The 17,369-nt window shown below is 32.9% G+C and overlaps 1 protein-coding gene across 2 annotated transcripts; it reads left to right on the top strand.

The window, feature by feature from the left end:
* Positions 1-13,462: 13,462 nt before the first annotated feature.
* On the top strand, positions 13,463-16,902 carry LOC125223208 (probable transcription factor PosF21). 2 transcript variants are annotated; one of them, XM_048126231.1, is made up of 5 exons: positions 13,463-13,634; positions 14,068-14,756; positions 15,245-15,377; positions 15,804-15,888; positions 16,333-16,902. In XM_048126231.1, the coding sequence occupies exons 2-5, from the start codon at positions 14,077-14,079 to the stop codon at positions 16,671-16,673; spliced, it is 1,239 nt and encodes a 412-aa protein (XP_047982188.1). In that variant the 5' UTR covers positions 13,463-13,634; positions 14,068-14,076; the 3' UTR covers positions 16,674-16,902. The 2 variants fall into 2 exon arrangements, with proteins under 2 accessions (XP_047982188.1, XP_047982189.1); XM_048126232.1 differs by lacking the exon at positions 13,463-13,634 and having other exon boundaries at positions 13,941-14,756.
* Positions 16,903-17,369: the final 467 nt, after the last annotated feature.

Raw genomic sequence — 17,369 nt, 5'->3', positions numbered from 1 at the left:
TGTGTGAAATGTGTGAAGTGTGTGTGTGTGTGTGTGTGAAATTTGTATAGTGTGTGAAGTATGTGAAAATATATGAAATGGATAGTGAAGCTATCAAATTTTATGACTGTTTGGAATTCCAATTTTCTACTTTTGATATGGAATTCAAATCATGGAATTTAAAATTTTGGAATTATAATTCAATTGCAATTCATATATTTTTGTGATGTTGGAATTGTAATTGGAGCCTCCAATTCCAATTCCATAGCTCCAATTTCATGTTTCCAAACACACCCTAGTTAATTTATATGGCTAAAACCACATTTATCCAATTTTGATATTTCCTAAATATTACTCATTTCGTCCCTGAAAATTTGTCACCTATTTCCTTTTTCGTCCGTCCCTAAAAATATGTCACCTTTCACTTTTACCATTTTTGGTAGTGGACCCCATATTCCACTAACTCATTCTCACTCGCATTTTATTATAAAACTACTCCCTCCGTTCCGTGGTAGTTGAGTCATTTTGCCATTTCGGTACGTTCCATAGTAGTCGAGTCATTTCCTTTTATAGCAAAAGTCAACACATTTCTTATCTCTTACTACTCTCTCTTAATTTAATCTTTCTTCATCTCTCTACCTTTTTCACTTTTTACTTTATTCTTCTTATATTTAACTCACTTAACACAATTTTTCTTAAATCCCGTGCCGAAAAGAAACGTCTCTACTACCGCAGAACGAAGGGAGTAATATATAAAATTAGGACCCACATGCCACCAACTTTTTCAACCCACTTTCTATTACATTTCTTAAAATCCGTGCCGGGTCAAATGGTAACAAATTATGGGGGACGGAGGGAGTACAAATTTTATATTTTGTGTGATATTTTTTTTATAACAGATCAATCGCAATATCTAAATGGCCGAAGGGATCACCTACAACCATCAGCAGATCCAGGTGGGGTCACGCGGGGTCGGCCGACCCCACCGTTGGTCCATGAATGCCACCGGAAAATACCACTACTCGGCCTGCCGACCTCAAAAACCCTGCCTCCGACCCCACGACAACCTTCTCCACAGAACCGAAGGAGATAAGACGATGAAACTAAAAATTAGAGAAACAAAGAAAAGAAGAGATATATATATATACATCATCACCGTAGATAAAAAAAATTATAAGATTTCGATAAGTAATTTAGTACAAAGAAAGAGGAGAGCTGAGAATTTTGCAGAAGAAAAAAATTTGGGGAAGAAGATGCATCGTGTTTTGAAATCTGATTTGGGCTTAAAAATTGAGATAGTGGGGATTTAGGCTTAAATAAAAAAGTTTTTTTAGTTAATGCTGCTTCTTCTCGGATATTTTTTTATTTGAAAATCATCAAATATGTATAGTATATTCATTATTATTTATGTTCATATACTTTAATATTATCAATTTTCAAATTTGGTGTCACGGAAATTCATTCCGTATCCTATCACATATTAAGTCATAAAAAAATACTACTACATATTAGTAGTAATTTATTGCAATTAATTTAAGTGATCCCTCCTATGTTTGTTTAGGATTGGTCTTCTGTATTTGCTTATTACTGTATACTTTGAATTTTTTTTTAAAAAAAAATAACCAACACAATAGTATTAGTAAATTGCATGACATATATATTTAAAATTAAAATACTTTAAAATACAAACAATAAATTTGTGAGAATCAACTATTGTAGATAATAGTATTACTTAAATTAAAATGTATTTCTTTAAAAAAATATACTCCATTTAAATATTATTTAAAATAAATAATTATTTTAATAAAATATATATTCCGTATAATATATTTTGCATTCTGTCCGACTCCACGAGTTTTCTATTCTGGATCCGCCATTGCCTACAACAAACCCTAAAACACACTTTCAACAAAATAAAATGGACTCCACCATCATTTATTAAAATTGCTCATGTTTATAAGATTATTTTAATTTGTTGTGAGTGTGTTTTCGGATTTGTTTTAGGATTTGTTGTAGGTGATCCCTTCCAATAAACGTCATACATGGCTTCACGGTTTTCCACATTAAATTAATTTTAGCTAAAAATATCTTATTCGGAATGGATTCGAAAATAGCACACGAAATATAAAATTTGTGATATTTAAAGGTTTTTTGCTTTTAAAACCAAAAACTTTCCCCGAATTCCGGTTTTTCCCATGAACTTTGAGATTTGTTTTTAAAACCACAAACTTTCATTTCGGTTGATATTTCCCCCGGCGGGTCAACGGCCAAATCCGATTGTCTACGTGTGAATTTTAATCCTATTTGTCATTTAAAGTGTTTACTTGTCACAATTTAAACATTTGGAAAAATAAAATAGGCAAATTTAAACATTTGGCAAAATAAAACTTAAATAACATTGTATTGAAATAATATTCACAAATTTGGGGCTTTTCATCCATATACTTTATAGAGCACACTTAAACAAAAAAGCAACATTGAAAAGTTAGGGCTCTTCATTCATCAATCTTCTTCCTTTCTCTCTTGCATATTTGAGGATTTTCAATTGCGATTCTTAGGCTAAATTGAAGAAAATTTCATATACAAATCGACGAATCACAGCAACAAATCCACGGAAACTATATTAATTACACATACTCAACAGATCGGAACTTGAATCGAAGATGTGGAACGCACTCGTGTAGGAATTGAATCTCCGTATGGCCGTCGGTCGGAATTTGAGGAGAAAACGAAATTGCCCGCCGTCAATGGGAGAAAATCCGTGCGAAGATGGTTGCCGACTCGGATAAACCGACAGGGTAAAAATGGGATAAACCCACACTTTCAGCGCAATCGCAAAAATCGTCTCTCTAATACCTCTCTTCCACCGTGATAGTGTTGACACGATTTGAGTGAATATAGTATATGTAGGAGTGAAACCCGGCGGAGGAATGTCGGGTCAGCTACTTTGTTTCACCTCTACCAAACGATGGAAGGATGCTCTTATGTCTACATTGTAAGAATGAAATAAGAGTATCTGATTAGTGTTGTAAGAAAAATATTCTTATAAAAATATTAAATATATAATTAAAATTATATTTTATTATCCATGAAAAATAGTTTCTTTTTTTAGTTTTATCAATACAGTCCATTTCAATTTATAGAATATTTCTCACATTTATTTTTCTCTATCTTCTACTTAACCATTTACTGTAGTTTCTAATTAAATACTATATGATAAAACTCATGTTGTCTATAGATGAGATTATAATATTTTTGTACTTCAATGAAATTCCCTAGATTAAAAAAACATGATCAGATGTTAATTTATTGTTACCCTTGGGCCTTGACAAATGACAAAAGGTTCATTCCAAATGTCAAGAGTAGCAAAATTCTTTCAATTCTTGTAGCCACATGACATGAGGGATATCACACTATTCGCCAATTCGGGGGTTTATCTACGATATTTGTTAATTCATGTATTGTGAATTTATAATTATATGATTATAAATTAATGCATAATTAGGCAGAATTTCAATTTGAGAGGCATATATATGAAGCCTATATATACTTTAACATTATGATTCACATCAAAATTGGACTTGGAATCCTAAAATTCATCATTAGATATTTTTTAGAGGAAGATGCGTGAAGACCACACTCAATTAGAACTAATAAATTTGAATCCTTTTTGGAAAAAATAAAAACTCAAACTATTTCCAAAAATGAAACTCAAACCATTCAAAGAGTGGTGAGTAAATGTACAAATGTTAGAACTTAGAACAAGTATAAAGCTCCTCAAAAGTAAAGAATCGCCACAAAACCAACACACAAAGCACAACCTAACAACCACAACAAAAACCAAGTCCAAAGGAACACTCGACAACTAAAAAGCCACCCGAAAACAGTTAATCACAGCCAATATGGATAGCCATAACTCACCAGGTATACTGACAATTGGGTGTTATTCATTCTCACTAGAAGAGAGAGAAAATTGGAGAAAAGCTTCTCATTTCGTGACGAGATTGGCATCTGGTTCACGTAAGAATATCAACAGGTTCTTGAAAGACAATCTAGAGAGAAAAGAGAAGCAAATACTGCCAATGAAAATGATTTGTAGATTTGCAAGAAATTAGAAAGGGAAGTGCCATAAAGTATCTAGAGAAACTAACAACACTCTTACGGTATTACCAAATGAACAATCCGTGTCTATGCCATAAAGACATACTCATCTACATAAGTCAAATTATGATATAAAAGTTTGCCCACAAAAATACTACCTCCGTCCAACAAAAATATACATAATTAATGTATATGACACGAGATTAATGTGCAATTGGTAAAGTAAGAAAGAAGAAAAAAAATAAGAGATAAGTAGTGTTAGTTGGATTGTGAGTTCCACATTATTAGTACTACTATTTAAATGTTTAAAACTTTCTATATATAGAAATTGGTCTATTTTTTGTGGACGGCCAAAATTAAAAAAACTTCTAAATTTTTAGACGGATGTAGTATCCCCAATGATTTAATAGAAAATTTCAAGTGTAAATAGTAGGCTTAGGCTATAGAATATGGCTCATGCATCTAGGGATATCAGATTTGCAACCTTGATTTGAGTGGAAATACCACATTTTTTAGCATTCTTTCTTTTCTCATGCATGAGATCTTTATTTGAATAAGCATCAGTTTTTCATAGCTGAATCTTAATTCTTTCGTCAATTTTTCATTTTAGAGTAAAATTTCGGTAGGCCAACCATGACATCGCATCAGTTTTTCATAGCCGAATCTTAATTCTTTCATCAATTTCTCGTTTTAGAGTAAGATTTTGGTAGGCCAATCATGACATCTGAAAAAATTTCTCTAAATAATTCCAAAAACATATCAATTACTTTATTATTCATCTCCCAATACACTTTTAAGTGCAAAATGGATTATGAACGATGGTTTTGAGAATTTAACACATCCTTCGTACAATTATTGTTGTGAACCATCAATCAATCGTTAAAACTTTTTTGCTTGCCTATTTGCAATTTTTGCATTTATATGAGATCTTGTAGATTCTTTTGTGCATCCATCTTCATTTAAAACTTCAAAGGCATCATGAACCAAACCCCACATATTATCATCGCCAAAAGTATAATGTTAATTTTCCCGTCTAGAAGAAAGAATACTTGGAAGTTCTCCATGAGCTATTCATTGGGTGTACCCTCTAATAAATCCATCAACTGTCAAATATTTAAATATTTCAGCTCTACTCACAAATATACTCATCTGGCAACATTTGCATGGACATAATATCTTGTCATTCATGCTTGCATTGCGAAAAGCATAGTCCACAAAATATTGAAGTTGATTTTGATATTCCTCTCACTCTTATCTTTATCCATCTTGTTTCAGTAAATTCCTACCAAGCCTATAATTGATAATAAATTAAAGTAGCAAATTAGAAAACGAATAACAAGATACAATGCTAAACACATTCTGTAAGATTTATCATACTCAATTTGAGTTAATAAATTCATTAGCTAAGTAGCAGCATTAAAAGTCCATTATGTGTTAAAACTCAACTTGTCAACATCCTATAACAAAAACATTAAAACACCAAAAATAACCAAAATATTATCTCCAAGTACTAGAGAAATTTTTAGTGTGCGGATTTATTTTTCAACTTATGAGGACCACAAAAACAACTTCATTTGGGACTTGTTTCATGTTTAATTTTAGTGATTTTGGTTGGTCGATTTTTTTCTATTTTGCTTTAACTGAAATTCTAGGGGCTCCAAAATATTTTAGAATGCAAATTAAATTCTAATACCAATGAAATTATGATCGATTTTAGCTTGAGGTTATGGAACTCAAATATACAACAAAAATAATTAGCATAGAAACTCTTATGCAACAAACAAAGCTACAAAAGCCTAAATTAATTAGGAGTCTATGTAATCATAAATGAAGACGAAAAAAAAGATGGATGAGATGTTAAACCGAGAGAGAGAGGAGACAAAGAAAAGCAATGACATGTGAGATGTCTTTTGAACTTAATTGAAGATGTGTAGAGAAGGATAACAACTAGGGTGAAGTAGACATGCCCAAGGTTTAGCAACAACCGATTGAGGTTCGAAACTGTCAGTCCTGGTTCCGAAATATCTCGAACCGAAATTGAAGTAAGTTCCGAAGAAAGTACAACTTAGTAGATTAGATAAACAATAATAAGATAAAATACTAAGCATATATAAACATTTTTATTTTATAAGATTAATCAGGTAGTTTTACTCTCTCCACTTTAACTATTTATTATCATTTTTTAAAAATATCTGAATAAAAAAATATCTCACTTGAGTACAACTTAGTAGATTAAATAATGAATAATAAGATAAAATACTAAACATGTATAAACATTTTTATTTTATACTAATATTAATCTGCACTAATCTAAGAACAGTTAAGGAATTCATTAGGAAAGTAGCTTCATTGTAATATGTCCACTGTCTATGTACCAAGAACTAATCAAGATTGTTAAAATTAATGTCAAGCTTTACCATACATTGGACAACCATTCAATCACATCATCTCTATTTCATTAAATGATACTCCCTCCGCCCATAGCAGTTGTCAAGTCACACTTCATTTTTGTACTCGTTTTTAAAAAATAATAATAAAAAAATAAAATAAAAAAAAGTAAAATAACATAGACAATAATATAAAGAACAAATGAGTGCAAAAATGAAATGTGGCGTCTGTCATGAAAAGAAGGTAATGATAAGTTAATTGTGATCGAGAAACTCTTACGTAATAAACATTACAGAAACAAAAATCATTTAGCAAGCTACTACATAAACAAAAACTAATTAGTGGGCTATGAAATCTTTTTTGTGATTCAAGACTAAGAGAAGATGGATAATTCTGTTAGGGCTCCGTGGCTTACGCTAATTAGTTGTATAATATTGATAATTTGTTGTGAAGCCCAATATTCAATTTAAAAATTGAAAGTCCTATTTTGGGACAAAAGATGAAGTGCAAATTTAGAATTATATAAAGAATGATTGACGTGGTAAGTTAAATTATTGAGCAAAAGTATATCTTAATCACGTATGATCTCCAAATAAAAATAATGATATTATTGAGCAAAAGTATATCTTAATCCAAATCAGTGCTAATTATTGTTCAAATTGTTAGTCATAATTACTGTTATTTGAGTAATATTTTATTCACAGTGCTTCTAATTTTTTAACAATAACTGAATCATGGACAGAGTTTTTTTTTAATTATGATTATTGAAAAAATAATAGTTAGATTAATTAAGTTAAATTAATTTTTATATAGAATATATACAAACCTTTTTACGTATATAAGTGAAGAAATGTGATCAAATGCAAATTCTAAATATCGTACAAACTCCAAACTATGATTTGGAACATTGGAAAATATCAATAGATGATAAAATAATAGCAACAAAAAATGTGAATACAATGTCAACGGTTGATGCTGTGTTGAAATTGTGTTGACATTGTATTGAGATTGTGTTGACTCAAAATCTTGAAATTTTATACTCTGTTGATATTGTGTTAAAAAATTTGGAGTGTATATAATTTATGAGTTTGCATTTTATAACATTATTTGATATAAATGTAGCAAAAGGAATGTGTATTGATAGGATATTTTAGATGATGTCTTTTATAAAGTGTCATAAGTTAAATATTGTGATAGCCTATTTTCTTGTAATATATTCCAATATATTCCAATAAGAGCACTTTTTTAGAATTTTGAAATTGAAATTGAAAATGATTAGGGCCCGGGCTATAGAATTCAACCCCTGATTTTAGGGATGTTAATTCAACCCGAAATCCGTGGGCCGGCTCGAACAACCCGATAATATGAGCGGATTAGGGCTTTAATTTTATTACCCGAATACAAAATGGGCTAAACGGGTTGGCCCGAATGGGTTGGCGGGTTAAACGGGTCGGCCCGAACGGGTTGTGAGTTTAAATTATAAAATATTAAGTTTTAGGGGTTTTTTATATTTTTGAATCCCCAATCTTCATTCTACACAATCATTAGTCTTATTCAATCTTCATTCTACACTTTTCCCACAATATCAGCTTTCAAGTTCCATCTCAACTCATTATTGCACCGTCCCATCATCTGCCACTAGTGTAGGGCTGACAATTTTTGACACGACACGATAACACGACACGAACCGGCACGAAATTAATGGGTTTGGGTCAGACCTTATCGTGTTCGTGTCCTTATCGGGTCGACCCATTAAGGACACGAAAATTTCATGTCGTGTTCGTGTCGGGTTCGTGTTATCCGTTAACAATGCGTGTTCGTGTCGTGTTCGTGTTATCCGTTAACACATAATATTTTAATACTATTATTCTTATTATTTTCATTTTTCAATACTTATTTTCGTGTCATTAATGGGTTCATGTCGTGTTCGTGTCGTGTTGACCCGAAACGGTTCGTGTCGTTAATGTGTTCGTGTCGTGTTCGTCTATGAGGGTAACGGGTCGTGTTCGTGTTCGTGTTCGTGTTTGAGGTTTTCTTATCGGGTCGTGTTCGTGTTTGTTGTTATCGTGTTCGTGTCGTTATCGTGTCGACACGATAACGACCCGACACGCACGATTTGCCACCCCTACACTAGTGTCTTACCACCACCAAAACCAATAAAGACAAAATTAAGAACTAACCCATCAAAATCTTAATATATTTATCATTTTAATAATGATTCATGTAAGGTATGATTTTTAATTTTCATAAAGAATTAGTTATGAACAATGCCATAATAATGACACGAACACAAACTTTAATTTATATTGTAGTTGATCGAGATGAAATGTTTCTTTTCAAGTATAATTGAAGAAAACTATGAAAATTTGAAGATTTTATATGATTCTAAACTTAAAAAAAAGTATCTAAAATTTAAAATTATAAAAAGAAAATTTTGATACAAGAGATTATTTTCGAAAGCTTTTAGGCCCGAATAGTCCGATGGGTTAGCCCAAAACCCGACGAGTTAGGGTTAGGGTTAGGGTTGAAAATTTATGACCCGAAAAATCCATAACCCGAATGACCCGCACCCAAATAGCCCGGCGACCCGAGTGGGCTGGCCCGAACCCGAACGGGTTAGCCCGATTGACATCCCTATCTGATTTAGAAAGATCGATCATATTTTCACTTTTATAAAGTACTCCTAATAAGGACCAATTTTGGGCTTGTAATATATTTTTCACTGCAATTAAAATTTATGATAAAAATTTGAATTGATTAAAAAGTTGACGTATTTTTTAGCTATTAATCATTTATGAAATTCCTTACATTGCCTTTCTCCTCTTCATCGGTACATTTCTTTCCATCTCAAAAGTTTCAGTCTCAGTCACACTCAAACTTTGTGGGGCAGCACTAATGGTGGGGTTACAGGGTCCAGCACCGGCAAGTCCCACTGGAGGTGGCTTGGCCTAGACTGGATCCGTTTATGTAATACTCCCTCTGGTCCTCATTAAATGTCTCATACTTGATCGGTGCGGATTTTAAGAAATTGTTTAACTTTGTGGAAGAAAGTGGTTGGAAAAAGTTAATGGGATGTAGACCCCTCCCTACTTTTATATATTATCTCCGTCCCAAGATAGTTGAGTCGTACTTCCTCCGTCCCATAATAGATGTCTCACTTTCCGTTTTAGTTTGTCCCACAAAAGATGTCACATTTCCTTTTTTGAAAAAAGTTCTCTCTCACATTAATATAAATATATTATTTTCTCTTTCCACTTAACACACAAAATAACACCTATATTATTTTCTCTTTCCACTTAACACACAAAATAACACCTCCTAAAATCACGTTTCAACTCCCAAGTGTGACATCTACTACGGGGACGAGGGAGTATTCATTTTTAGAATGTCCTACAGTAATTGAGTCATTTCTTCTTTTTTTTTGGCAAAAAGTCTATCTTCTCTCATAAATCTCTATTCATCTATCTTACTTTATCCTCTCTCTTACTTTTACTCTTTCCACTTTAACCTTTACCACTCAATTCTTAAATAATGTGTCCAAAAGAAATGCCTCAACTAGTTTGGGATGAATGGAATATTAGTTTTATAATAATTGTGAGTAGAATGAGTAGTGAAATATGAGGTCTATTTACTAAAAGTAGTAAAAGTGAAATGAGACATTTATTAAGGACCGTCCTAATAAAAAAAATATGTGAAAAAATAAGAGAGAGGAAAAATATGGTGGTAGTATTGTTAGTGGATTGTGGGGTCTACATTATTAGTGATATATAATTAATTAAAAACTTTTTATTTAGACTTGGTCTAATGGCAACGACACAAAATGGTAAAACTAGTCTATTTTCGGAGGATGGAGAGAGTCTCTAGTCTCTACTATTAGGGGGGAATAATTTAAGTCATTTTAAAAAAATCTCTATGTTCGAGGGAATTTCTAGAAAAGCTCAAAAGTTTATGTATTTACAAATAAATTACATCATCTTTTTCTTATTGACAAATAAACATAAATTTTAAAGGCCGTACTACAGTGGAGTCGGCTTCGTAACCTTTGGTCCAAGCATCAACCAGTCCACGGCTTGGCCAACACACACATAGAAAACTTACATTCTTGTATTAAAAAAAGTACTCGCCCCTTTAATGATCACCACCTTTTGCCACATTGACATTTATGATGAACATTTCACCTTCAATTTGAAAAAAATAATTTCTGGAGAAAAATCAGAATAACTCAAAGGTCATATTTAGATTCAAAAATAAATTTTTGAGAAAAAATCAAAAAATTTAAAAAGTTAATGTATTTAAAGGCTAATAATTTACTTAGAAATGACAAAAATGAGAGAAAATTAATGGAGAGAAATATGTGAGAGGAAATAGAGTAGAATTGATAAAAATACTAGTGTAGCATTTTTGTGTAAAAGTTGAAAAAATCTAAAACTTGTAAATGGATTTTTGGGATATTTTTTTTCTTCAAAAAATAGCTGGAAAATCCAATTATTTATGAATAAAATTTGACATAAGATACTAAATGACGTTCAAAAAAGAAAAATATACTCTCTCATCCTCGTATGTTGTTAGGGCATCTACAATGGATGTTTCAACCACATCATTAGTTTCTTCTTTTTTCTACACCAGATCATAACTCCCATAATGAGTGCTAGCACAAAAAAATGGGTTATTGTAGATTGTAATGTGGCGGGAGGACATAGTACATTGTAGTAATCTTTTCGTCCCATTATATGTGATCACACATTTTTTTTGGCGCAAATTTTTAGATAATGATATTTAGTGGTTAAATAAAAAAGAATAAAATAAGAGTGAGAAAAAAAATATTGAGAAAAAATAGAAAAGAAGATAAAGTAAGAGAAAGATAGAATGTTCCTTTATTATCATAAAAGGAAATATGCCACTTATAATGAGACAACCCCAAAAAAAATATGTTTAACTTATGTGGGATGGGTGAGTATGTAAATTTCCATAGTCTCAATACAGGTAGCTAATTTGTGCCAATTTTTCCATTTTTTTTTAATTTAAAAATTGTTCTATTCACTTCGTTTTTAAAAAATAGAAAGTAATTCACTTTAAAATAGTCTACTTCCTTTTTAAATAACTTTTTTTTTATCTCTAAGAGCATTCACTACGGTGACCGATCGCTCAGCCTCATTTTAGTGTGTATTTTAAAAATAGTCTATTTCTATTTTTAATAACTTTTTTGTCTCTAAGAGCATTTACTATGGTGGCCGATTGAAAAAGGCCGAGCGATCGACCATCCCATAACCGTCGATTGGCTCCCACTGCGGAGAGGGAGTTTATCAACACTCACCAATGCCCCCCCTCCCCAACATCATACGCCTCAGCCGATCCGCCATCTGCTCTCAATCGGCCCCAAGATAGGCCCCCATTGCGGGGCGCCGAGCCAATAATCAAATTTTTCAAAAAATTAATTTATTAAATTTCTTCTCCTATTATAAATACCTTACAATCACATTCATTTCACACACCCACATTCTTCTCTGCTTACTATTTTTTGTCACTTGAAACGTCTTTTAATTCCTCTTCCGATTCCGACGATAATTTTATTGAAATTTACTTCTTGTTATATTCTTTTTTCCAATATTGTAATACATCAAAGAGTTAATTTATTATGTATTTTAATTTATATTATTTAGATATTGACATTAAAAATAAAAGAAAATACTGATGATGATGTGGAAATGAGATAGGCCTCATGAGATGGGCTCTCATTATAAGAAAACGGGTTGCTAGCGTGACAATAAAAATGGAGATAAGCTCTGAAATGGGCTCCGGATTTAAGGCCTCCATTGTGAGTGTCCTAATGAGATTGACTTAAGAGTGCAAGGAAGTAACATCAAGCAAGCAAGAACAAGTAAGAGATAGCTTCAAGACAACTAGCTACTTAGCTCCTCGTTCCTTCCCTACTAGCGAGTAGTAGGTCAGTCACTTCATTTAATTTAGCTACAGAAAATAACAAGACAAGGAACTCTAGATCGGTAGACCCTTATTCCATTCCCTCGTATGACTCATGAATGGTCGGGTCGAGATTTATTCTCCATTAATACTCTAATACTTAATAATTTTTAATAATTTCTGTCATAATACTTTTTTGTCAATAATTTTTTTCTTTCTATACTTTTTACTTTATCGATTGTGATCAAAACTTTTGTTGCTAGGAAAGTTTCTAGACGGAGGTCGGAGGTATTAATTCACTCTTGTTATTCTCAATCCAAGCAGCTACTTTATGCGATTTTTTCATCCTTTAAATTTAAGGTTCCATTTGAGTAATATTTAAATAAAATGTCCGTATTAATCTGAAATTTATTACAGATAGAAAGATTGGCGTCAATGAATAGACAGAGGTAATAATTTATTATTGTTATTCACAATCCAAGAAGCTACTTTATGTGAATTTTTCCACCTTTTAAATTTAAAATTCTATTAATATTTAAATAAAATGTTCGTACAAATCCGAATTTTATTACAGATAGAAAGATTTGCGTCAATGAATTTGATCTTACTTGTAAATCTTTTGAAATATCTTTTAACATCTAACTTGGATGATTATTAACACACATGACCAACCTACTTAAAATAGAGAATCCAAATTTAAAAATAATGCTGTAAAATAGTTATGGATTACTTCCTAATTAATTTACAACGATTAATAAACATACCTTACTAATCTATTCCACAAGAAAATAATTCAAAATCTCGCTTTTCAATTTATAGAAATATGTTGAGAAATACAAACCAAGTATTGATCTTATAAAAACAGCTGTTATTAAAAAATAATTACTATGAAATTGAGAAAATAAAATAATTAGTAGTAGGAGTAGTAGTATATTTTAAAATTAATGGACCCATTGTCCATACCCCAGAGGATATATCCTGCCCATATCACCACGTCACTTTTATTAAATAATCGACCCCTTTTTAATGAGAACACACTCATACACACAATGTGTGTGTGTGTATATATATGTATATATATTCATCGTCTCATTGAAGCTTCCTAATCTTCTGACCATGTGAAAGCCGATTTGTCTTCTCTCTTTCTCATGTGAGAAAGCTGCTCCGGATTCCCCGCGCTTCATACTCCTTTTGAGATCTAATCGGAGTGACAAAAAAAGAATTACTAGAAACTTATTCTGTTTGTTGTAAGCACTTTCCTGTCTCTTTTTTTTTAATTTTTTTTTTCCGGTTTTCCTGCTATCCTTGTTGCTTTCATGAGTTTTTTTAAAATAATGCATCAGCTTTCTGCGATTCATGTACACATTCCCTGTATTAATGTTGTGATTTAATTTTTTAAGTGTAAAAGTTTATTTGAAGATTATTGAGTAAGCAGATCTCTGCTTTGTTCATGTGATTGGTTGTATTTGCGCCTAGGGTTTCCGATTTAGCTTCTTTGATGATTTACTCTACCTATTTACTGTTAACATAGAAATCTTACTCTACTTGTTTAGGGTTTTTATTAGCTACGATTCAAATTTAGGAGATTTAGGAGATTTAGGAGAATTAGAGCGGTCATTTCCGAGAAATTTGATGTTTGTAGTCTTCTGAGCTTCTTGTGTAAACTGCGTTTGGCTTTAGAGGTTGTGGATGATGGATAAGGAGAAGTCTCACCATGGGAACATACTTCCGCCCTCGGGGAGGTACTCTGTTTTCCCACCGCCTGGGAGTAGTTACAATGCCAAGCCGGAGCAGACTGGTTTGTCGAGTTTGCCTCCGCTAGGGCCGGGCAGTTCATCGGAGCAGGGTCATTTTGGTCATGGCGTGCCTTCGGATTCCAGGCAATTTAGTCATGATATAAGCCGCATGCCCGACAATCCACCAAAGCATATGGGTCATCGACGTGCTCACTCCGAGATTCTTACCCTTCCGGATGATATTAGCTTTGACAGTGATTTGGGCGTTGTTGGTGGATTGGATGGGCCCTCGTTTTCCGATGATACTGAGGATGACTTGTTTTCTATGTATCTTGACATGGATAAGTTCAATTCTACGTCAGCAACTTCATCGTTCGAAGCTGGTGAATCGTCTAATGCAATGGCAGCGCAGCAAGGTCTTTCGTCTGGTCCTTTTGGAGCAGCTAATCAATCTTTAAGTGAGAAACCAAGGATTAGGCATCAGCATAGCCAGTCGATGGATGGTTCGACTACTATTAAATCTGAGATGTTCATGTCTGGTTCAGAAGATCCAGCTTCTGCAGATGCCAAGAAGGCCATGTCTGCTGCTAAGCTCGCTGAGCTTGCTCTTGTTGATCCAAAGCGTGCTAAGAGGTAACATCGTCATTCTCGCTGAGTAGTATGTTTCCTTACCTTTATTCCATGATAGATTTGCAAATTTAATATTACTTTCTCTGGTTTAGTCAATTTATTGCAGTAATGTGCATTTAATACTATTTAATCAAGATTAGGATCTTTACTTTTTCTGCATCTGTCTAAATTTACATTTTGGTTGGTGATATAAGTTTTGTCTATTTTCTTAATCTGTAGTACTGCAATTTATGGAATTATAAGTTTGCAGCCTTCATTTGTTTATTATCTTTGTTTGGATTGAGTTGGAGATAACATTAAAATTAAGCATGTGAATAATTATTCCAATACATATTTATAGTTGACCTGAATTCCCAGTAGCCTTTATTTATGTCTTTCTATTTTGTAGTACTATATTAGCTTTTCAGTTACTATAGGCACATTCCCTGTTATGATTTGTAAGAATGTGTCAATATTATCTGACTAGCATGTCTCATGCTTTCATGTAATAGGATTTGGGCAAATAGGCAGTCAGCAGCAAGATCAAAGGAACGGAAGATGAGGTATATCGCTGAACTTGAAAGGAAAGTGCAGACTCTGCAAACAGAAGCGACTTCGTTGTCTGCACAGTTAACTCTACTGCAGGTGATTTTAACCCTCTTTCCTATATCAATTGCTATTATATGCTGGCTTCTGGCTCAACTGGTCAAAATCCCACTTTCCTACTCTGCCGAAATAAATAAACATCCTCTGAGGCATATGCTTATTGACTGAAGCTTCACCTCTAGACAATAGATGGATTAAGATTATGTAAATGGGTGATGGAATAAAGGAAGAGTTTAACGAATAATATGCAGTGTAAAAAATTGGTTTATGTTTTAATGAGTGGTATTGCATATTATCTGGAAAAGAATGTGATTTGGCTTGGCTGAAATGACAGAATTGCACAGTTCTTCTTTGGTTATTGTACTTTTTGCCCATGTAATCATGCATGCTTCTCTGTTTTGTTTTTCGGTTCTCATATTTTTGTATCTCTATAGAATGACAACTGTTTCTTGAACTTTTACGCAGAGAGATACAAATGGTCTTACAGCTGAAAATAGTGAACTCAAATTACGCTTGCAGACGATGGAACAACAAGTGCATTTACAAGATGGTAAAAATATCTTTGCTTAACTGTATCTAAAAGTACACTTTTATCCTTCTGTTTCTTGCACGCTCTGTCCTATCTAGCTTGAAACAATTGAAATAAGAAGGTGCAAAATGAGTTCGAGAAGGAAGTGAAGTACTGGCCTTAATTTTTGTTTTGCAAGAAGTAACTGGTAATCTGGTAGGAGTATAAGTTTTTCGATAATGGTCAGAGATAATTTACTCTTATTATATCTTATCAGTCTCGGTGTGTTGGTTTGGGTGAATAAATTATACTATGAATCTATGTGTAAAAAAGTTTGATATGCGACTCTTAAAGATAACCACGTAACAAACTATTTTGCTTCTTAGAATATTGAATAGGAATGTATTTGTAATACTGGATTGATATTTCCAAGCCGTATATTACACAATAAAAACTAACAGATATTCTCTTGCACTCGAATTTCAGCTTTGAATGATGCGTTGAAAGAAGAAATTCAACATCTCAAGGTTTTGACTGGTCAGCCAATGTCTAATGGTGGAACTATGATGAGCTTTCCTGCGTCCTATGGAGCTAATCAGCAATATTTCTCCAACAACCACTCAATGAACACAATGTTAACGGCTCAACAACTTCAGCAGCTCCAGCTGCATTCTCAGAAGCAGCAACAGCACCAATTTCAGCAGCGTCAGCTCCACCAGTTTCAGCAGGAGCAGCAGCTATCGCAGAGTGCGGACATGAAGCTTAGAAATTCTACGCAATCTCCACTGGAAAAGGAACGTGCCCCCAACTCATCATCGAAGGATTAGGTATGGATACAGGCATGTGTTTTCGGGTGGAAAGCCGTATATGTCATTAATCTTTAGCACAGTTACTTTTTTGGTAGTCTGGTTTAGGTAAAAATACACAATATTGATTTCAGTAGGCAGTTTATTCAATTTGAATTCACTTGATATTTGTTTCATTGTTCTCACCTAGAGTATTGAGGTTCTTTTACCGACTCTTATGTTTGTAGTAAAACTCATATACTTTACATGACTCTGTGTGTGTGTGTGTATTTTTCAGCCTTCATCTCGAGAGGCTTTTAACGATTAGAATTTAGACGTTAAAAGCATGTATTTGTTTCTGATTAAAGTCCTCATGAATAGCAAATAACTCGATCCATAAGTCAAATAATTTCTCTCATCCAATCCAACCAATCAAAATTCAACCATGGTAATTCCTCTAGAGTCCATATGCGTGACACGTACCAGTTCAACTAGTTTTGCAAAGTTTATCAAAGTTAGGTAGGTTAATTATCAACTGCTCCCAAGTGCCATTTACTTATGCCACGAGTTTTAAGAAATTTAATGAAGTGAGATGGTGGGTGCGTAATAAATGAAGTGAGATAGTGAAGTGTGTATGTAATAAATTAAGTGAGATGATGGAGTGTGTAATAAATGAATTGAGTTGGTTGAAGGTGGGTCGCTTTTTGACTTTTTGATTTTTTGTTTTTGTTTTGATTT

This window comes from Salvia hispanica, chromosome 4 (genome assembly GCF_023119035.1).
Source record: "Salvia hispanica cultivar TCC Black 2014 chromosome 4, UniMelb_Shisp_WGS_1.0, whole genome shotgun sequence".
In the NCBI taxonomy this organism is placed as follows: domain Eukaryota; kingdom Viridiplantae; phylum Streptophyta; class Magnoliopsida; order Lamiales; family Lamiaceae; genus Salvia; species Salvia hispanica.
Note: the sequence above shows the minus strand (reverse complement) of the source record. Positions and strands in the feature narration are given on the sequence as shown.

Excerpts from the sequence above, each read along its gene's own strand:
- LOC125223208 (XM_048126231.1), top strand. The coding sequence starts at position 14,077 with ATGATGGATAAGGAGAAGTCTCACCATGGGAACATACTTCCGCCCTCG. Across the intron at positions 14,757-15,244 it reads GATCCAAAGCGTGCTAAGAG|GATTTGGGCAAATAGGCAGT; the intron begins GTAACATCGTCA and ends TTCATGTAATAG. Across the intron at positions 15,378-15,803 it reads CACAGTTAACTCTACTGCAG|AGAGATACAAATGGTCTTAC; the intron begins GTGATTTTAACC and ends ACTTTTACGCAG.